This window comes from Chelonia mydas, chromosome 3, assembly GCF_015237465.2.
Source record: "Chelonia mydas isolate rCheMyd1 chromosome 3, rCheMyd1.pri.v2, whole genome shotgun sequence".
NCBI classification, from domain to species: domain Eukaryota; kingdom Metazoa; phylum Chordata; order Testudines; family Cheloniidae; genus Chelonia; species Chelonia mydas.
The window spans coordinates 70,714,651-70,738,003 of NC_057851.1; the positions used below are offsets into that span (position 1 = coordinate 70,714,651).

Consider the following 23,353-nt stretch of genomic DNA (forward strand, 5'->3'; position numbering starts at 1 on the left):
AGTTCACCTCATACAAGTACTGAGGTGCAATCTCTTTGTTGTGAAAGTGCAACTTACAAATGTAGATTTTTTTTGTTACATAACTGCACTCAAAAACAAAACTGTGTAAAACTTCAGAGCCTACAAGTCCACTCAGTCCTACTTCTTGTTCAGCCAATTGCTAAGACAAACCTTGCAATGCCAGCTACAACAATGCCATGAGAACACCTGTTCTCACTTTAAGGTGACATTGTGAACAAGAAGCGGGTAGCATTATCCCTGCAAATGTAAACAAACTTGTTTGTCTGAGTGATTGGCTGAACAAGAAGTAGGACTGAGTAGACTTGTAGGCTCTACAATTTTACATTTGTTTCATTTTTGAAATGCAGGTTTTTTGTACATACTTCTACATTTGTAAGTTCAGCTTTCATGATAGAGATTGCACTACAGTACCTGTATTAGGTGAATTGAAAAATATTATTTCTTGTAATCAAATAAATATAAAGTGAGCACTGTACACTTTGTATTCTGTGCTGTAATTGAACTCAATATATTTTAAAATGTAGAAAACATCAAAAATATTTAAATGGTATTTTATTATTGCTTAACGGTGCGATTAATCGTGATTACATTTTTTAAATCACTTGACAGCCCTAATATATATAGTTTGTTCATGTGTGCCACACACAGCTTTTCTGGCCCATTTAACTCTCCTCTCCACCACATACAGGACAGGATCCTATGACCGACTATTCTTATATTCACCTAGATAAGCCAGTCTTTGCCACTGTTTATTTCCTGAGATGTCACCTCACTGGTTGCAACCATCTAACTGGGACTGAAATCACAAAGCTTTGTACCTGATTCATTTTTATTTGCAAAATATCTTTTTTTTTTTTAAGCAAACCGTTTCTTTTTTCCTGAGAAAACTAGGTCAAGCTATCATAATGCAGCAGGGAGGGGAAAAATGAGTAAAAAGACCAGACAACTCCAGTACACTAGGTGTTTTTGGTTTTGTTCTTTAGCTTTGTTTTTGTAGAGAATTACTTTCTATTTTTTGTACTTCATGGTGATTGGTTTTTTTTCTATGGGGTAACCAAAGTGACTTTCAGCTCTGACTTGCTTTAAGATATGCATGATGTTTCTTATCTTTTTTTCTTATTGTTGTTTTCAAAGCTGCTTTGCAGTGTGGCATTGGTTTTTAGAGAACCACCTCGGAAAAAAGTGAATCTTATAGTCACTTGCTTACTTTTTAAAAAGGGTTTTAACTAGCTTTGCACTCTCTGTTCTCGGGAGATAGGGTACTTTTCATCTTCCTTTTTATTCCAGAGCTAAAATGAAGATTTTTGTCTCTGTAGCAGACGTTGCTGCACAGTGAAAGACACGGCTTATTTGGGGGTAAGGTTTTAAAGGTTGCATTCCCCTTCAGTGCCATCTACTGAGGTTCTGTTGCTTCTCATCAGTGGCAAAGGCTGTTTCACTTCATTGCCTGTAAACTTGTTGCTCCTCTCTGTATCTGAGGCGTTTTCTATTTTCTCCCCAAGAAGGCTTCCAATCCTGAAGGCAAGGCTGATTCTTATTTTGGCAGATGTGTTCCTGCCAAGTAGCATTAGGACCTTGTTAACAAGCTGCCATTTCCTCAGTGGGGTTTTCCTGGTTTGTGCTGGCATTTTTTACCTTTCTTTATACCATTCTCACAATGGATTGTACAATGGACAGTCAGGTCACTGATATTGCTTATACTTTTTTAGAAGTGGGACTTCTTTGGGTGAAGGGGTTGTTCTTACAAAGATTTCTGGATATTTCTCTGATTTATGTACTATGGGTGAAATTCTAGCCCCACTGAGATCAGTGGCAAAACTCCCAGGTCAGGATTTCACCCAATAAGTCTTCATGTGCAACTTTTGCCTCGGTTTGATCTCTGGTTAAATGCTTTTGCTTTAGTAATTCCTAAATTTTGTGGGAGCTTTTCTTTGATTCGTCTCAGAAGCTTGGTCTGATGATACCAATGGACTATTGATAAAGGATTACTCATGTAAAACTTTCAATTGGGCCCAAAATTGTTAACCTTTCCCACTCCCTCTTCTTTATATCCTGGAGTTCAATTTGATAGATATAAAAGTTGCATTGTTTTCTCCAAATCAATATGATGCATGAATTTTTTTATTCTTTTTAGCCATCTGTGAGCCAAATAAACACCCATTTGCTACTGGGTACTCATCTCAAAATATCAGTTGCCTTATCTGATCTCTTCAGGTATGTCTACACAGCAAAGAAAAACCTGCAGCTGGCCCATTTCAGCCATGGTTTTTCTTTGCTGTGTAGACATACACCTAGACTGCAAAGTAAAGCTTGCCAGAAAATGTTTTTTTTTACATAGGAATTTTTCACTTTTCATTAAACAAAAAAACCTGAAAACCAAAAATGTTCTGATTTTGGCAACGAAAAATAAAAAATTTCAGCTGAAAGATAAAAGATATTTTTGCCCAAAAAGTTTTCATTATTGAATTTTTCATTTTCCATTTTCCAATGAAGACACTTTCCATTAAGATTTTTGTTTAGTCAAAAATCCAAATTTCCAAAGGAGAAAAGTGACAGAAAAATTTCAACGGCCCTACGACAAAAGGTCGTCTTTCTTCCAAGAATATCGAAAGCATGATTTTTTTTATCTAAAAGTATTTAAATTTCAGAAGAGGAATTCTGGAGAAATTTCCCCCATTGGCAGGTTATTGCAGAGCAGGTTACTGCCAGATAGTTTCTTGCATTTGGGGGGCGGGGGGGGATCGTTTTAGCCATTGTTGAAGACCAAATACTGGACCTGATGGATGTTATGGCAAGTCCTACTTTCTTCTGGCAGATTTTGAGCCAGTGTTGCTTAAGTGTTAGATCTGTTGCCCTAATGGATACTTTGGTATCTAACATGAGTGAGTTTAGTGCAGACTGACTTTTTTCCATCATTGCTCATGAAAACCTCTTTATTGCTCAGTGTTCCGTCTCTGGAAAAGTTGAGAGCTGAAGCAGAGCTCTGAATAGATTGCCTCTTGCTGGAGCAAAGTCACTGAAATAATGCTCGGGTGAACTGAATTTGTTTAGAATTTGAGAGTAGCAAATAGGGGGAGGGCTTCAAAACTTTTTCAAACTGTATCCATTTTAAAGAAAATTCTTTGTCCTGATAAAATGAGCCAACCAGCCAGAAATTCTTCTTCCAGCAACGAGGCCTAAACCCTTAGTCTAAGGCCATATTTAGTGTATAACTGGCAAAAGACATATCTGTGGATGATATTCCACCTGAAATAACAATGCAGACTGTAGTGAAACTAGAGATGAAAAATGGGGGAGTTCTGCATGAAAAATTTTGATTGTGTCAAAAACCCAAAATTTTTTGGCTCAAACCAGCCAAAACCAAAAAAATTTCAGTTTGGGGGATTTTTGGTTTTTTTGATGAAAAATTGCACATTTTCAAGGAAAGCAAGTGGACACTTTCCACTAAATTTTCACTGAATCGAAAACCCAATTCTCCATTGAAGGAAAAAGTTTTGAGGAACGTTTTCACCTCAGCCTACTTACACCTCCTTATTCATTTGAAATAAAAGAGATTTTCAGACCTTTAGATTCTTGAAAAATTGTCAGTGTATGCAAACATCCATTCTAGTTAAAAATTGACAATGAAAAAGTAGTCTTCCTCTGGGTTATGTAATAAATTAGGTATTGACATTCAAATGGAATGCAATTGAGTTTTTAAAAAACAGATTTTCTTTGTGAATGATCAGTGCCATAACCTTCTACGTTTCAGTAAACTACCACACAACCTGCTTCTTTAACAACAGGATACCAATGGGATTGCCTTTCCTCCTAAAAGAATCAAGTCCACACTATGGACTAAAGGCCGGATTTTCAAAGGTATTTAGGTGCCTAAAGATCCAGATAGGTGCCCAGTGGGATTTTCAGAAGTGCCTAAGCAGGTTAGATGCCTGCTGAAAATGTGACCTTAAGACCCTGGTCCTGTAGCGCACTAAGCAAGTGCTTAACTTTAAGTCAGGGAAATCAATAGGACTACTTACATCTGTAAAGTTGAGTATATACTTAAGCACTTTGCTGCATCAGGGCCAAAGTAGGTTGCACAAGTCCTATTTTTGTTATAGGAATAGCGCTCTCTCTCTCACACACACACACACACACACACACACACACACACACACACCTGCCTCCCCAAAAGAAAAAAATAGTTGAGTTTTGTACAAGTGATTTTTTTAATATTTCACTTACCACCTTCATGTCAGATTTTATCCTGGAACTATGTTTTATGATTTTCAAAACACAGTACGGACCCTTATCTACAGAGATACAATAATAGATGATTGAAGCACTTTTATTATTTCATTTACCTGTTGATGGTCATAAATCATAAATGTGCTATATAATGAATGCCCATGCTAGAAAATGTGACCGATACATAAAGTAGGCAAGACAAGCTATAGATAAATGAAAGCAATGAAATAAGATTGAACATTAAATTATGCAAGTCTTTCCTTGTTTTATTGCTGCTGTTTAAGATATTGGGAGTACAGCTGAGTGAAAATTTTGTAGATGAAGTTTATTCATTGAAAAATGCAGTTTTGGTCACCCTTAAACTATCTGCGAATTTGAAACAAATTTACCAAATAGTTTTGATGACTATGTCAACAACAACAACAAATGTAAACTTGAGATTGAGAGATCCAGCCCAGAATAGGCTGATGGTTAAGGCCCTCACCTGTGAGGGAGGAGACCTGGGATTAAATGGGGGTCTCCCACATCCCAAGTGAGTGCCCTAACCATTGAGATAAAGGCTATTATGGGGGCTTCTTAGAATCAGAGAATATCAGGGTTGGAAGGGACCTCAGGAGGTCATCTAGTCCAACCCCCTGCTCAAAGCAGGACCGATCCCCAATTAAATCATCCCAGCCAGGGCTTTCTCAAGCCTGACCTTAAAAACTTCTAAGGAAGGAGATTCCACCACCTCCCTAGGTAACGCATTCCAGTGTTTCAACACCCTCGTAGTGAAAAAGTTTTTCCTAATATCCAACCTAAATCTCCCCCACTGCAACTTGAGACCATTACTCCTTGTTCTGTCATCTGCTACCACTGAGAACAGTCTAGAGCCATCCTCTTTGGAACCCCCTTTCAGGTAGTTGAAAGCAGCTATCAAATCCCCCCTCATTCTTCTCTTCTGCAGACTAAACATCCCCAGTTCCCTCAGCCTCTCCTCATAACTCATGTGTTCCAGTCCCCTAATCATTTTTGTTGCCCTCCGCTGGACTCTTTCCAATTTTTCTATATCCTTCTTGTAGTGTGGGGCCCAAAACTGGACACAGTACTCCAGATGAGGCCTCACCAATGTCGAATAGAGGGGAACGATCACGTCCCTTGATCTGCTGGCAATGCCCCTACTTATACATCCCAAAATGTCATTGGCCTTCTTGGCAACAAGGGCACACTGTTGACTCATATCCAACTTCTCGTCCACTGTCACCCTTAGGTCCTTTTCTGCAGAACTGCTGCTGAGCCATTCGGTCCCTAGTCTGTAGCGGTGCATTGGATTCTTCCGTCCTAAGTGCAGGACCCTGCACTTGTCCTTGTTGAACCTCATCAGATTTCTTTTGGCCCAATCCTCCAATTTGTCTAGGTCTCTCTGTATCCTATCCCTACTCTCCCGTGTATCTACCACTCCTCCCAGTTTAGTGTCATCTGCAAACTTGCTGAGGGTGCAATCCACACCATCCTCCAGATCATTTATGAAGATATTGAACAAAACCGGCCCCAGGACCAACCCCTGGGGCACTCCACTTGATACCGGCTGCCAACTAGACATGGAGCCATTGATCACTACCCGTTGAGCCCAACAATCTAGCCAGCTTTCTATCCACCTTCTTCATTGTTCCTCCTCTCCCACCCCTGTTCTATGAATCTAGCCCTTTAAAAATGCCCAGGAACTAAATGTTTTGTCCAACCTAAAATGGACATTTTGGTGATTTTCAATTCACCAAAAACTGTATGCACACTCCTAAAAATAGAGATCACTTATTTAATATCAATTGAAATCCTCAATATTATTTGCACAGCAGGTAAAATTCGTATTGGATAGGCTGGTGAAATCTCTAAAGGAAGTATTAAGGGAACAATGGCTTGTTGCACAGGCAATGAGAGGCAGGCTACTCCATCCTGCCTTCTCACTCGTAGGGAGAACGGTTGTAGGTACATTGGCCACCCATGGCTTGTCTCTGCTGTGGTTTCAGTGTAGCTGCAGTCCTGAAAACTTTTAACATCGACATGTTTACACTAGTTCCACTTGTTCTAGCTGGAAACTGGGATAAACAATACCTGTGCAAATTTCACTGAATTGGTGTAAACACTAGGGGTTGTGTCTGGTTCAGCCACACCAGGGGCTGAGATCACGTGTACAGACAAGGCCTAAAGAAATACAAATTAAGAAGAAAGTAATGGAGCTAATGAAGTGTTAACTCCTCCATTTAGACCAAGAGTTCTTTCCTTTTCCACTTACACTCAGCCTGAAATATGTGCTGCTTCTAGTTTTCATTTCTTCTCATGCTACGTTTGGAAAAGCATGGACCTAGAATCCATGCACAGAGCATAACTCAGGAGTACAGCTGCTTGACATGTCCAGATTTTGAGTTTTAAACAAGTTTCTTTTTCAAACACTTGGTTTTCAATTTTAAAAAATTAAGTGAAATGGTGGAGGTTTTTTTGGGAGGGAAGTTTTTGGTTTTGGTTTGTCAATATATTGATATTTTTCTATGTTTTGAAAAACCAGTAAACATTTTCAAAATTCCCTTCCATTTCTTTTAACTTTTTTTTTTTTTTTGGAGCAGCTCTGCTGAAGAGGAAATAACTCCTTTCTAGACAGACAATAAGTCTACAAAGAATGGGAGAGGTTCAAGTTAACCTCTGAAATTAGGAAAGGACAAGCAAAATCCTTTGCCTGCTCCTTGCAGTAGGTTTTTAGAAACCTTAACTTCAAGAGGATGACGTTTGCTTCAAGGTGGGGTATCCCTCAACACCCCAAATTTGCTGATGACTTTTGCAACAATTCTTTGAGCTGGTGAAATGCTCAGAGACCTTCATCTAGAGAATAAGGAAAATAAACTCAGGATGAATATGCAAAAGAGAAAAATTATGTTTCAAGCAAGTATGCAAGAAAACACACAATCCCCTGGAAATGATGTAGATAAATTATGTTGTCTGGGTTGTCTCACACACGTCCAGACATGGCCCTCATAAGAGGTTTTTTTCCCCTCTCAAGAGTGTTGTTATGATGATTAATGCCACCATTACTCTTTTTTGTTTGTACCTGTTCAGAGCTGAGTAGAGAACCCTGCTTCATGCATTGTATTTGTTGTTTGTTTGTTTTTTAAGATGTAATTCAAGGGCAACCTGATGAAGGCAGATTAGAAAATAATCCTTTAGGGGAGCATAAAACAAATTAAACTATCATCATGTATGTACATTAATTTCTATATAATTAGGAATAAGGTACAAAATCCAAAAACATCATGTACTCTAAACAGAAACAATATATTTACAAGAAACATCAAAGTAATATCAGACATTAAAATGGTAACTTGTCCCTGCACTACTTACACAATGACAGAAGAGAATAAGATACCTTTATAGTTGATTCTACTCTGACCAGATTTGTGTAGTCCTCAAAAAACTTCAGGTTAGTGAATGTCACTTCTCTGTAACTTTATATGTTTTTTGGACTTTTAAGTCTGCACCCTTTACATAGAACGTTTCCACTATGTGGAAATTCCCAGGCACATTTGCATGAGTTGTGTTCTACCTTCTGGTGAAACTGTTGGCAGAACAGCCTGCCCATGTTGTGTCCTGCTTTCATCTGCTTTATAATTTGTACTCCGACTACATTCTCCACTCTAACCCCAAAGACACCAATGCTGCAACCTTGTGAGTTACCATGGTAACTCCTCTGATTCCGCATTTAGCATATACTAGAGCTACTGTTCTTATTACAGTCACTTACGTTATATGTGCCTATTGTATAGATTAAAATGAACTGCATTTTATCTTTGTCCCCATAATAGCTAGAAAACAAAATATTTTTCCCAAGAAATACATAACTCAACATTTTACTGTGTCAAGGAAACAAGTAACCAGAGGATGGAATGCTGGAGTCAGCGTTTCATTCCATGAGAGTGCAAAACATCAGTTCTCCGGAGAATGCCGATCTGACCTCCCAAAACACAAAGCCTAGCTTCCAACTAACTTCAAGTAAACAAATTACTGTCGAGATTAAGATCAAAGCACCAGAAAAATATTCCATTTCAACTACATGATGCTCATAACATTATTTATTTATTGGGCTGAGGCAAGCGATGGTTCAGGGAGACAGGATTTAGTTGTTTTTTTTATGTTGTCTTACGGTAAAAGTACTTCACAAAGATCATCCACATCTTTGTCATGAGATCTGAAAAGTCTGTCATTCTTTGTCATACCATTCCTGCTTCGGGTCCAAACATGGTATCAGTTTATCATGGGCCATATCCTGAAGTCCTTACCCAGGCAAACTCTTAGTGACATCAATGAGAGTTTTGTTTGAGGAAAAGCTGTAAGATGTGGCCCCTGCTGCTTAATTATTGTCGTTGTGTTTAGGGGATATGTTGCCTTCAGCATTTGCCCAAGCAGATATGGGTTCACCCATAAAGTCTCTCCACTGCTTATGGAGAAAGGATGGTCCAGTGGTTAGGGCACTGGTATTAGACTTAAAGAGATTTGGGTTCAAGTCCCTCCTTCTCCATGGCCTTTGTGTGTGATCAGAAGCAGATTACAGCCACTCTGTGCCTCAGTTTCCCATGTGTAAAATAGGGATAAGAGTAATTGACTACCAGACAGGCATAATGTGATAAATATATTAAAATACTATGTGATGGGTACCATATAAGTACCTTAGAGAGAAATTTACAGCGTAGATTAACCCTAAAAATCTAGTGAACCACTCCTTGAAGAAAACTAAAGCGGGGTGGGGGGGATTTTACTTTTTACAGTAACGTAATAGCTGAATGCCATTTATTTGAACAGATGTGTATTCATATCATTTTGTGCATGACTGAAATTGTCTATGCACATTGTGCTTCACAAAGCACTGCAAGTGTGCATTAATAGCTCATCAGTGCATGCCCTGTTGTTTCTTTGTTAGCTGATGGACTGACTTAGCAGAAACAAATCAGAAATATAGTCAAGTAAGGGTGTACTTCAAAGGATGTGTATAGCTGTGACTCAAACAAAAACAAGTAACAAACTACCCCTCTGACTGAGGTTCAAACCGATCCCATGTCCTTGGGAGTAGAGTCCTGCCATTCCACAGGCATGTCTCCTCCCAAGTAAGTGTGCAAGAAGTCAGGGAAGATCACCTAAATTTAACTAACCTTTGCCTTAATGAGGACTCTGTCATGGCCCTGCACCCAGTTACCATGGTGTGCATGTTTCTGTGTGTCAGTCTTTAGTGGTATGAGTACATAAGATGATCGACTTTATATACTCCTGTACTTAAGTTCATTTTTAGTAAAGCATAACAATATCCTATGTGATTCCTATTAATATTAATGGAAGTCATGCATGTGAACCAACAGAAGAATAGGCATAAAAGGTCAGAATTTCGTAAAGCAGGGTAAATATTACCTTTGCATGTCTACGTTTCCACCGACACATCCAATAAAGGTACATGCAAAGGGAGCCTTTGTGCATAAGATGGCCATTTAGATCCATTTGTTTGTGCAAATGCCCAATACACCTATACGGTTTCAGTAATTGTTAGTGCAAGGAGAACTAAGATCTAGGGCGATACTTTATGAAAACCATACTCAAAGTATTTAACCTGTTGTTAAGTTTAGTGATCCAGGCAAGTTGTCTTCCTTTTCTTACATGTTACATAGTTTTAGCTTTGAGAGTTAAGTATTCCTCTACTCATAAACCCTTTTGATCAGGAAGCTTCAGCTATGATTTTTCTTGGGACTTTATTACCTTCTGGCCTAAATTAGCTCTAAATCCTCTCATTGTCAAACTAAATACCTAAATAAAAATTCAACTGCACTTTGAGCCAGATCCACAAGACCTATGTTGATTTATAGCAGCCCAGGGTCTGGTAAATGATATTAATAACAATAATGTCTTTGCTGTGAGTACTATCTATATTTCATATGTTGGGATCACATTAATGGTGCAGAGCACAACATATTTCATGTTTGGTTGGAGGGGAGTGTAAGTTGAGATCAGTTTTGAGTGAATCTGTGTTGATGTATATCCAGAGGTGGTGGTAAATAAACTCCCTCCATTATCTACAGAATCATTCCCACTTCCCCAAATTTATGTTTGCTATAGTATTGTTAGGATAATAGGCTGCACTACATGCAAAAGCAGATGACATATCTTAAAAAATTGCAACATGGCAGTTTTTACAGTTGAACTATTGCTTGCTGTGCTAAAAGAGGATGTTGATGGGACCCAAGTATGTGGAAGTCCAGCTTCAGACTCCTGTTATATGATAATCCAAGGACAGGAAACAGAATAAATCTGTAATATTATTAAGGAAGCGCTTGATTCCCACTGATATGAGTTATAGATGATTTGACTTTTTTTATTGCACACTGTCCTGTCTAGTGCAATGATTTAGTGGTGTTAGAAAAATAGTAAATCAATTCAGCTAAAAATGTTTTCAATTCTCAGGGACAACAAGTTTTCCACAGCTTGTGCCAAATGAACAAGCCATTATTTTTGGTCTAAGATAAGCATTCCATCTTCTTCCCTTGCCCCTTCTTCACAACCCTTGGGGAACAGAATAAAAACAGAGTCCTTGACTTTGAGTTTACTAGTGGGTATAGACAGTAGTTATGCATTCTTGTAGTTTAAAATATTCTTTTGGATTATGTCTAACAGCCCTCAAGAAGGGAGAAAAAAGCAATAGCACTTCTTTAAACTGTAGTGTGGATTTGAGCTGCACAGTGGGTGCATGAGAAAGTATAGGAGTGAGCACCATGGCATAGAATAGATCCAGTTCTAATGTTAACTGTTTCCCCAAATGTTATTTCTTTTTGTTCTTTCTTTGTTACTTTCACCCTTTGCATTTTGTTCATCTAAGCCAGTGGTTCCCAAACTTTAACAGCCCGCGAACCCCTTTCACTAAATTGTGAAATCTCATGAACCCCCTCCTAAAAATGAATATTTCCGGGGATTTAAGTTTAAATTTCCTCAGTGTGATGGATGCACTTTCTTTGCTCTGCATAGCTCTTGGAATTCGGGAACCACTGGAGAAAGATAAAGTCTGGTCTGGTTCAGCATCAAGTCTGTTTCTGTATTTGGTTTTCAGATGTGCATACTAGGAAAACGTTTTCTCGATTAAGTATGTTGTTGAAAATGGTAACAAAACTGCAGCAGCTTTTTCTGCCAGAAGGGAGTGCTCGTTTCTTAAACTCAGCCAAAAGTTGATCAATGACAGATTTCTGAAACTCCTTTTCAGTTCGTAATTACAGGAGATCTCAATCAATTTCTCTTTTTCCTCAGTGTTCAACATCTGTGTTGAGAAAGTGGTATCATCAAAAGGGTTGTGAATCCAGTCATTATCGCCTGACATAGCTGGAAAGTATTCCCTGAAAGTTGTGCAAAGTCCTTTTAGGTGTGCAATTATATTGGTTTTAGTGCATTGATCCGCTCTCCCTGAGGGTCAGGCTGTCAGCCCCGCGCGGAGCGCTGGAGTTTGGGGTGCCGGCTCCCCCGCTCATGGGGGCAGGGCTCAGGCTGCCAGCCCCAGCTGCCCTGCCCCGCTCTCCTTGGGCTCAGGCTGTCTGCCCTGCAACCAGGTCCCACCTGCTGCCTCCAATGCCCAGGATCCTCTGGCCGCTGTTAGTAAAATTTTACTGGCAAACCCCCTGTAAAGTTCTGCGAACCCCAGTTTGGGAACCACTGATCTAAGCTGTAACTTACTCCTCACTTCACTCGTGCAAGAGCTCAGTTTCGGCTGCCCGAAGTCAATGAGATGTAAATACTTTGAGACCTAGTTTTCTTAAATCCGCTGTAACTCTTTATGATTGTTGACATTAACTGCAGAATGGCCCTTACTCATGAGCTAATCAAATGTGCAATTCAACAAGTCTAGCAGATGTCTGAGTTTTGCTTCACTGTGAACTTTTTGGAGTCTCTTTCCCTCATTCCCAGGAACCATGACCCAATTTTAGTAAAATATTGCTGATCCAACTAGTAATAACAAGACTGAAATAAGACTCCTTCCCCACAAGCCTCCAAAGGTTTCAGAGTTTCAGATACCAAAGCTTCTATGCTTATTCAAACCCCCTTTGGCTTGTAAAACTGAGGGAAGAGAAGTGCATGAGATTGGGCTCTCAGAAGATTTATGGTATTTCCTGCATCTGGTTGACATGGAAATATTAGTTTTCTCACAGTATTCTGACACTTCCAGGTCATGTTCTGGGTGGAACCTGGCAATACAGATGCATGTAAGAAAAACGGAAGACTTTTCTTCCAACAACAAAAATAAACTTGGTTTGATTCAAGGTTTATGTTGGTTATACCTGGTTTATCCCTCTCTCTCCCCTCTCAAGATATCCAAGGGAAGAAGGCTGCTCAAATCTCCCTGCACAGTCACTGATTTTAGTATTATAGCGATAATCTTCACAGTGGCCAGCTAACCTGCAGTTCCTTGTCCATCTTCTATCTGTACATGGGGTTTTCCAAAAGGAAGACACATTGCAGAAAGAAAGGAACTGACAAGGAGATTAGGGACATTCTGATGTTGGGCTGGGAAACTCTGAAAACTCATAGCACAAACCTACTTTCTCTTTGGCTTATTGTCTACATAGTCATTTTGATTTGAGAGTATAGCTTTTATCCACATTGTGTGAATTTTCTAGATAATCTACTCCTCACAATGCAGTACATAAAAACATTTTATCCAATATGGTTTGGTGGTTGGGGGGAACCTCACAAACTTAGTTACTTTCTGTATGAGGCTTTGTGTCTTTATGGTCCACCTATTTTCTTCTTAATTAAATCTTCTGACTATGGCTAGTGTGGGGATAAACTCACTTTCAAATTTGATTTTCCTGATATAATTCTGACATCCCAAATTACATTCAATATGCAGGAGTGTGTTCCACCTTTTTGTGTCTCCTTGATTTTCTTTTGACTAATACCACTGAGCAAATGCAAAGGTTTATTCATTTTCTGCAAGAATAGTTCTCTCTTAGGAGTAAAGGGGAGTGGGGTAAGAAATTTAAATTGATTTCTTTCCACTCGTCTTGCCTGATCCATCTTGGCACTAACAGCAGAGGATGTGAAGGCAACAAATTTCAGGCACCAGGATTATCAGTATAAATACTAACCGACTAAACTGAAGCAATCTTCTTGTTTGGAGTTATGAAGACAACCACTTCCTGAATATTACACATTGCTAAAGACTGCCATTTTTGTTCCCGGCTTCCAACATTAGGAATCCCAAGCATTGCAAGTAACCGAGGCAATCGCTTCCCTAAGTTGCACCAGTAATATATTACTATCCAGAGAATGATATTGTTTGGGCCTGAACTGTTTCATTCCTGTTATTTGTTAATTTTCCTTTCTCCCAGAACAGCTGAAGAACCAAAAAATGACAAGTAATCACTGCCATTACTGCATGGAATCCCTTCTTGGCAGGAAGTATGTATTTAGAGAAGAGAATTCTTACTGTGTTACATGTTATGATGGCCTATTCGCTAACTCCTGTGAAGAATGCAAAAAGCCCATTGAATGTGATGCCAAGGTAAGCATTTAGTTCATTTTTCTGTATTTATTGAGATTGTTAAATCACAGAGCATGAAATCCGCCTCTTTGGGGGTGGGTTCTACCCAAGGCTCTCTGTGCCACAGAAGTCTTCAGAATCCCTGCACAGGTCTGAAGACCTGGACTTAGTTGTTGTACAAAGGGGAGCTGGAGCCTCTGCATCCCTGCACACCAGGGAGGGGGGCTCTATGCTGACTGGAAATATGCTGCTGCAGAAGGAAGTTTTGGGGTCAGGGACCAGAGGACCTACACTTATGTGGATGCAGTGGTGGAGAAGTCTTGAATAGAGTCTGTAGTGTAGCGGTGATCTATGGTCTACCCCCATATTAATAAGTTGATTCCATCCCTCACTGCCACTTAGTTTCCTGCATAAAGACTGCACAGTTTGGTGGGTGGGACTGGCGAGAGGGTCCACCCACTAAGCAACAGAACTACTTAATTCACTTCCACAATATTTTGTAGTATCGTCAACTTCTGATGAAAAGCATTACCTTACTTAACAATTTTAGGGTTTTATACCTCTGTCCTTTATTGTAGGACCTGAGTGCCTTCCTTATAAAATCAGTTAGCAATGCCAAAGTCCCTAGTGGACCTCCTAGAGTCTCTGGCTCTTCTCCCTTTTGGAGAGTATAAAAACTCTGGGGTTGTGTGTTTGCTTGTTGTGAGTGTTGTTCCTGTTGTGGCAGAAAGAATGGTTATTGTAGAGAGATATCTTGGGTGTTGTTTAAATTTACCTTTCGCTTTAGCGCTCTCAGTAGTTGCAATCTCTCACTCTCTCCCTGCTCTACCCTCTCTTCCTGTCCCTGTAATTCAACAGATAAGATCACAGGAAACTTTAAAATAAATACGTCCAAGAGATGTCAAGTGAAAAACAACTTCACTTTGTCTGTAAATCATTTCTATTGCAAATGTTTAGTCAACACACAGGAGTTCAGCTGGAAGGCAACAATATTTATCATTTTTATGTAATGCTGTCTGTCTTTGTAGACAAGATGCCTTCAGAGGGCGTATTTTGATTAAAATACCTTACTTGCAGTATGACAGCTTAATTTCTTATTTATCTCACAACGCCTGGCTTGTGAAATCTCCATGATAGACGCAATCAGACAGAACAAACTTCAGCTTTCTGGACTTTGCTTTCCTTGAATCTAGGCCCCTTGTAGGACTGTCATTAGAACTGTGAGAGCCCAAGTAGATGCAGTTAGCTGGCATCTGTCAGCTTTTTTCTTTGGCTCTGACTCACAACCCTGCATTTCACTTTGAATTTCATATTCAGATGAACCCAGAAACTTCGACTATCAAAACATCTGTGTTTCACACGGTTTGAAAACTCAGTCAGAAATTTGCCCAGGCTCACTTGTACCATAAACCAGGTTTGCTCACAAAGTTTGGAAAAATAGGGTGGTGTTCTGCTTAGCAGGAGATCTGAGTTTAGGAATCGCATCCGGATTAGTGGTGCAAGTTTAGTGCATAACAATATTTAATTACAGAGATGGACCCAAGCTACAATATTTGGAGCCAGATCTGGGTTTGTGGTTCTGATCGTTATAGGAATAAAGTCAAGCTGCAATCTCCTAATCCAGATCTTCCTCATAATTAGGTGTGCTTGGATCTGGAACAGTGTTGGTTTGCCATAAAGTAACTTGAGATCTGGATCCACCTCATCTGGTGACATTTGGGTCCAGGGTTTTAGGCCCAGTTTTAAATAACAACATAAAGCACTGCAAAAACATTAATCCTCTCAACTTATCCATAACCAGCGCTTAATTTGTGCCACGGCTTGCCGGAGCTGAGCCCCAGAACCTCTAGGTTTGCCGTGTCACTTATGAAAGTAAAAAGATGGCTTGAGCCCCAGCACCTCTTTCATTACAAATTTAAGCACTGCCCTTAACAGAGGTAAGTAACTATTATTCCCAATTTACAGCTGAAGAAATTAAGGCTGAGATTTGGGTACACCTATGCTGGAGCTGCAAGATATAAATTTCAGCTCAGGGAGACATACCTGTGCTAGGTCTGATTGAGCTAGTGCACTAAAACTAGAAGTGTAGCTGTAGAGGCATGAGTGGCTAGCCATCCCAAGTACAATCCCATCCAAGACCACAGATAGGTACTCAGGGAGATAGCCCTTCATGCTCTTTGTGCCACCGTGGCTATACTTCTATTTTTAGCATGCTTGCTGGATCATAGCTAGTGTGAGTACGTCTCCTCAAGCTGGAATTTACACATTCCAGCTCTAATGTAGACATACCTTTAGAGAGCGGTCCAGACCCAAAGAGGAATCAGTGTCTGATCCGCGTTTGAGCTCAGGAATTCCCAGACCGTGCACTTAGCATATATCGTGTTCTCAGGGCCCAGTTAATCCTTTGTGGAAGCTGACCTTGGCACAGGGCTTGGGGTTGAGTTGAAGTTTCTTTACTTCAGCTTTAAGCCTGTCCTACCCTGGGCTGTCTTGGTGATGGTTTAGCCTCAAGTACAGGGTAGAACTGCCTGAACTTGTGATTCCTGTCTGTAGCCCTAAAAGGCCACTGCAGCAGCTCAGACTAGCCAGGGCACAGTAGAAGCCCAGCCAACATCTCTGTCTCTGCATCAGTGCCTCAGCATTTCCCCTATGCCAAAGGTATCTGCAACGGATGATCTAGGGGTGTTCTATCAGCCTGCGGAAGCACCCTACATTGGGGGGAAATCCCTAGAGGTCTGGTTCTGATGGCTTTATGGCCCAGTTACATCAGCAGAGCCCACTCAAAGGACCAGAAGATAAAGGGAGGGTAATGGTGGGCAGGGCCCTCCGTCTTCAGGGAAGGGGTCAATGGCCCTTGTGGAGGTTAAAGATAGGGCCCAGCTGTGTTTCATATGGAAATTATCAAGGAAAAACTGCTGATTTGGGGTGAGAACTGTCCCAAAACTCTGACCTGCATTTTCAACAGCAAATTCTTCTATGTGGCCAAGAAAGCCTGTGTTTTGAAGCCCAACCAACCTGCCTAATCTAAAATTTAAATTTAAAACAAACTAAGCAGCAGGATCTTTTCATACTAATGATTTTGTCCCCTAGATGAATGGTTGAATCATCTCCCTAGGACTATGGAGTGTCTACATTACAAGCACTTCAGCGGCACAGCTGCAGCTATGCCACTGTAGCGCTATAGTGTACAGAGTGCTATAGAGACAAAAGGGGTTTTTTTCAATTGCTGTAGTAAATCCACAGGGAGGTAGCTAGGTGGATGGAAGAATTCTATTCCAGGACTTAGGTTGCCTTAACAGAAAGTTTCTTAGCAGTGCGAATTTTTCACACTTCTGAGCTACATAGCTAAGTTGGTCTAAGTTTTAGGCATAGAGCAGGCCTGAGAGACAGGAAAAACCAAGATGAAAATATAATAGGAGTGAAATGAAATGCGTACAACAGTCAGCTAAAAACATTGCCCCCTTAGGTTGACAGTTGGTTGTTCCTCACAGAATTAAGGGGTCAGCTCTCTGCCTTCTTCTCTCCTTTGTATATTTTTTTTGCCTCAGGCTACTCTTTGACAACAGTTTTTGTTTTATAGGCACTCAGAGAGAGAGGTAGTTTCAGCACCTCTTAAAATCAAGTCTTATGTATTTTATTTCCCCTTTTATTACTTTAAGGGGGACTGACAAGGGCAATGAAAGGGATAGAATTTGTGCCCTTTTGTGCTTCTTTCATTAGAAAGAAGACCTGGAAGGATTTGGTTTATTTCTTATAGTATAGTATTTTTTATGGTATATTTCTTATTTCTTATATGTTGGTGTTTAGTTGTTTGTGGGTTTTTTTGCTTGTTTTTTTAACCTTAGAAATATCAGGAGTGTTAAACCATATCTTCCTTGTTTTTAACGAAACAAAGTGAAAAGCTTGTATTTATCTTTTTAGATTTCTCAGCGCTTAAGCATGTTGAATTATTAAAAGAAAGTCTTTCCTTGGAGCTTTTTAGAGGGTGATTGAGTTAAATGGGTGTTAACAAAAAACAAAAGCAAAGGGTTTAATAGTCTGAGTAAAAATCACTTCGCCCCTCAGTTAAACAGATTTCACCTGCTTGCTACATGTGAGGCCATAACCCTTTCAGTTCTTCAGTTGTCCATAGAGTCTTCCAGGGGAAAAAAGGTTTAAAAAAAAAAAAAGACCTGATTTTTTTCATGTAGAGACCATGCCAAAAAAAAAAAAAAAACCTGGTGGCTTTTATTAAAAGCCCATTTGTTTCCCAGGAAGGTTGCCTTTAAAATACAAAGTCATCCTTTAAATTAAACAAAAAATACTTCTTAAGTGTGGGGGCATGGAGTATCAACTATAGCCTGAGCCAGAGTAGCTCTTTGTGGCCAGTAGAAGTGGACTGCAGAATATCCCGACAGTCTTTCCACTCTGGGTAGATTTTGTTTGTCATCTTTGACAATTACCCTCCAGCCAGTGGCACAAGCCACTGGTCCAATCACTCTCCAAGTGTTTTTTATTTAGCTTTATATATTAAAAAAAAAAAGGCAGGGGGGCTGTGGGGGTAAACAAATGCTTTCCATTAACATGTATTTACTCTCTCAAAGGATCTCGCCTATAAAGGCCACCACTGGCATGAAGCGTGCTTCAAGTGTGCCAAATGCAATCACTCTTTAGTGGAAAATCCTTTTGCTGCCAAGGATGAGCTCTTGCTGTGTACTCAGTGTTATTCTAATGAGTATTCATCAAAGTGCTTTCATTGTCAGAAGGCCATTATGCCCGGTAAGATAACCAGGACTCTTTGCTACCTCAGTGAAATGGTTATATTGCACTTGGATAGTTAAGCTACAAAGTATAATTTCTTGGCTTTCAGTACAGCATGCAGGGGATTATCTCCCCTCATTTAATCCTTCTGCATGCTCATCTTCTGTGATCTAACATTGCATGTGTAATTATATTACACCCCACAAGGAATAATATTACAGTCTTGAAACAGAATCAGATTTGCTCACATAGACTCAATGACATTGCCTACACTGGCAATTTTCAGGAAAATTACAATTAGACTTGCTACACTGGGGGTGCTAGTATGGGCATAGGGAACGCAACTATCTGTATTTTTCCATTATGTCATCTAGACCTTCAGGGATCAGACTTGGTTACAGGGGGTTTTTTGGATGGAAATTTTTGTTTGTTGAAAAATGGCTTCTTCAAAGATGAAACTGTTCTTTAAAAAAATTGTCAAGATGTTTTGTTTTTGTGATGTTTTCTATGATTAGTTTAACTTGAATTTATATCAGATTAAATTTCTTAAAATTATCAACATTTTTAATTTACCAAACATTGGGTTTAGTTTAGTTTTGTTTTTTTACTGAAAACAGTTTCAAAAATGATTTCAGTAAAAATGACAGCTTTGTGGGGGGAAAAAATCATAAAAAACACAGGAAATTAGTCTTATTTTGAACCCTGTGAAACTTAGACCTCTTTGGAATTAAAATTTTGTCACTAAATCACTTTCTGGTTTTTGTAACCAGCTCTGTTCGGGATTTGCCATGGTGGTGTTTCTGCATCAGTCGGGTAGATTCAATCCTAACGCAATAGTGGGAGATTCCCTGAAAATATCGTGCAACTGAACAGACCATGGCAGCCCATATGCGGCAAGATGAACTGGCTTGTCTAGGGCATTGTGTCTCAACCTTTTTGATAGCAGGGACAGCTTGCTCCCTTCCTAAACTGTGTTAGGGAAATCTTGGGGACTGGTCCTTGAGAACACTGGTCTAGGACATTAACAAACAGGATCTGTCAAACATTAAGAGAACCCAATGGGAAAGGAGGGTTGGCTAATTTTTCAGGAGACCTTGGTTCCAAAATACTTAGGCCTGGTCTACACATAGTTTTTTGTATTGGTATGGCTCTTTTGGTTAGGGATGTAATTTTTTTTTAACTGGTAAAACCCAGAGTGTGGATGAAGTTATACTACTGTAAAGGTGCTATGGTTCATTCCCCTTCCCTTACAGACATAAGCTATACCAAGGCCTGGTCTACACTAAAAAGTTAAGTTGGAGTATCTACATAGGTCAGAGATGAACAAAATCCACACCTGTGACCAACATACCTAGGCAAAGCTAGGCCCCAGTGTAGACACAGTGAGGTCAACAGAAGACTTCTGTCAACTTAGCTACCATCCTTCAGGAAGGTGGTGTTCGGGAAGGCTATGTCTATACTATCACTTATGTTGGCGAAACTTGTATCGCTTGGCTATGAAGAAACACCCCCCCTAAGCAACATACGTTTCACCGGCATAAGCGCTCGTCTGCGCAGTGATATGTTGGCAGGAGAACTTCTCCCGCCAACATAGTTACCAACAATCCTTTAGGTGGATTTATTATGTTGAAGGGAGAGCTCTCTCCCATCAGTATACAGTGGCTACACGAGCGATTTTACCGTTGCATGGCTGCATTGGTTCAGCTGTACCGCTATAAGCTTACTAGTGTAGACATGGCCTTACAGTGACAGAAAAGTCACTGTAAGGCCTGTTAGTGTAGGCTGCACTACACTGTTAGTGTAGGCTGCATCTACACTTCTGGGTTGTATTGGCATACAGTGATGTAGCTACCAGTATAGTCTCCCTAGTGTAGACATACCCCAAAATAAGCACATTTTATGCCAGTATAATCGCATCTATACAGGGGTTTTATACCGCTTTAACTACACCAGTATAAATAAATGACTAGGGTGATGTCTGAACACTTTTCTGCACTATAATGTAGTTACAGTGCTGTAGCTAAGCCTCTGTGACCCTGTAGTGTAGACACACATAACAGAGACAGAAGGAGTTTTTTCTGTTGGTGTACTAACTCCACCTCCCTGAGCAGCAGTAGCCCCATTGACAGATGTATTCTTCCATCAGCCTAGCCATGTGTACACCAATGGGTAGGTTGGCATAGCTACATCTCCCAGGGGCATGTAATTTTTACACCCCCTGAGTGATGTAGCTATGTTGATTTACATTTTAGGTGTAGTCCAGGGCTGACTTTAGTGGCCTTGCCATGATTGTCCTTTATTATTGCTTATTTCTCCACACTACAAACTACCCTATAGTTTTGCATAAAGAAATGGCAAGAGTGTAATCAGTCTCTGCTCCATTTGGGAATAGTAGAGAAAAGTTAAAGTACACTGGCACGGTGACAAGCTGAAGCTTGCCTGTTTATACCATTAACATCTCTTATTTTTCTGATTACTAACTTCAGGATAAGCCCCAATTGCCAGGGTTACCAAGTCCTGTTCTCTTACCCACTCTGGTGAGTGCTGAGTGCTCAGGGGAAACTCCAACCCAATGATGTTAAAGCAAAACTGACTCAGCAGCTTCTCCCCGCATCCAGAATGTGGGCACTCTCCTCCCTGCAGGATCACCTGCTGTTGGAGCACGCAGCCTCCTCCTCCCCTGCAATGGGGAATAATTAGAGGTCCCGGATCTCTCAGCACTGAGGCACTGCCAGAGGAGAAGGGGGAAATTGCAATGTGGAGTCACTGAAAGAAGCACTATAGTACATGGGTGTATACAGGTTATGACTTTGTAGATGAATTGGGCGTGGGAGGCAATGGTAATCAAGGGCTCAAAGGGAAGGGTTTTGGCAGATCTGACTCAACAAACAAAGTGCAAAACTCCGAGCTTCCAAATCTCTTTTGATAGATATTTATATAGGCAGCTTCCTTTAGGGATTGCCTCAGTACCTGAGATGTACCACACCATCATGCCCTGGACCTTTGACAATCTGTATAGGGTAGAAGTAATCATTAGTGATCTGTGGTGAAAATGATCAGCAACTCTAAGATACTGTGTTATTTTCTGCATCGTGCCAAAGAAATTAAATTGAATTTGAAGAGAAACTAATGCCGGCTGGATTGAATGAAATTACTTATGCAGGACTTGTATTCATTAGCAAAGGAGTTTGTCCTGCCATAAGAAAGTTGCAGGAAATTTGTGTAAGTGAAAAGACCTCAAGAGTAGGAGAATTCATGGGCATGTTTAAATATCTAAGCAAATTAATCCCCAGTTTGTGAAAGTGACATGCTCAATCCAGTGTGCTGCTCGACCACAGGATAGAAGGGCACTGGGATGACCACAAGAGAAAAGCTTTTGGGAATTAATACAGTGTCACAGAAGAACCTGTCCTAAAATATTTTGATACAAGAAAAAAATCTAAAATCTCAGTTTATGCAAGTTCACCTGGATGGGGGATGAGTGGGAGGAGCTGTCCTTCTGCAAGATGATCACTTACCTTCAGTGGGACTCACATGCTTGTTTTGTTTTTCAGGTTCTCGTAAAATGGAATTTAAAGGGAGTTGCTGGCATGAAACCTGTTTTGTTTGTCAATACTGCCGGCAACCATTAGGAACAAAGCCTTTGATCACCAAAGACAATGAGAATTATTGTGTGCCATGTTTTGAGAAGCAGTTTGCTCACCACTGCTACTCCTGCAAGAAGGTAATTAATCAAACATAACCAAAGGGAAGATTTAGAACACTGTGTGACACTACTACACTCTTTTTAATGCAATTCTGGACAAGGTAGCTCAATGTCAAAAGGCATGCACAGTAGGACACTATAGGCAGAGTTTGATTACAGAAACTACAAGGTTAAAATAACCTCTGTAAATGCCATACATTATACGCACCTAGAGGTTTTACAGCTGAACCTACATGAAACAGCAGGAAGTGCAGAGCGTAGCCACATGGCATACAAGTGACCTTTTCACAGGATGGCACCAAGGGAGTTAATCTAAATACAAAGATAAAGTTGATAGTTTCATATCCGAGCATAGGAGGACAACTGGTGTAGCAGAATGGAAGTTCACACTGTGTGCTTTGCTCTGCTAAAGAGTGTAAGAACATTTTATGATAATGTTTACTTATTCTGTCTACTGCTTACTTCGTTAATATAAAATATTTTTGAAAATGTTTTAAAAGTTGCCCAAGAGCTGCTCAGGGGTTGAAAATGAGCCTGTAATGAACAGAATTCTCATAGCATCCCAACCTCAGGTCCTCATTGCTTCTGCTGTTAATTATTGGTATTACAGTAACACCCTAGAGCTCCCAATCCAGAAGTAGCTCCATTGTTTCAGCACCATACAAACCCAAGTTAGGATATGTCTGCCCTGCATCTGGGAGGTATGATTCCCAACCAATGTAGATAGACTTGACTAGCTCTTCTTAAACTAGTGTGCTACAAATAGTAGTGAAGACTTTGGAGCACAGGTAGTGGTTCAGGCTAGCCATAGGAGCTTAGACAGGCTTGGACTTGGGCAACTAGCACAAGCTGCACCCATGCCATAATGTGCACAGTGCTATCTTTAGCAGCCTAGCTTGAGCAGAGCTAGTGTAAGTCTTTCTGTCTGTGCTGGGCATCACCCTTCTCTGTTGCAGTGTAGACCTATTCCGAGAGACATGGGAGGTCCATGAACCCCCCATTTGGGGAGGCTATCCCCCGGCTCCATCCCTTATTCCCCTCTTCCCCTGCTGGATCTCCGAGTCCCCCACTGTGGCTGGAGGAGCCCTGCCCCAGCCACCCCACGTCTCAGCCACTGCCCGTCCCAGGCC

The 23,353-nt window shown here is 40.4% G+C and overlaps 1 protein-coding gene across 2 annotated transcripts in view; it reads left to right on the top strand.

Moving 5' to 3' along the window:
- Positions 1 to 23,353, top strand: part of FHL5 (four and a half LIM domains 5) — a 47,579-nt gene that overhangs the window by 14,413 nt on the left and 9,813 nt on the right. Inside the window, exons 2-4 of one of the 2 annotated variants that reach the window (XM_007052793.4) lie at positions 13,626 to 13,798; positions 18,361 to 18,535; positions 22,072 to 22,241. In XM_007052793.4, coding sequence (XP_007052855.1) covers positions 13,646 to 13,798; positions 18,361 to 18,535; positions 22,072 to 22,241 — 498 coding nt within the window. In that variant the 5' untranslated portion in view covers positions 13,626 to 13,645. The remainder of the gene's footprint in view (positions 1 to 13,625; positions 13,799 to 18,360; positions 18,536 to 22,071; positions 22,242 to 23,353) is intronic. The other variant, XM_043542668.1, reaches the window with a different exon arrangement.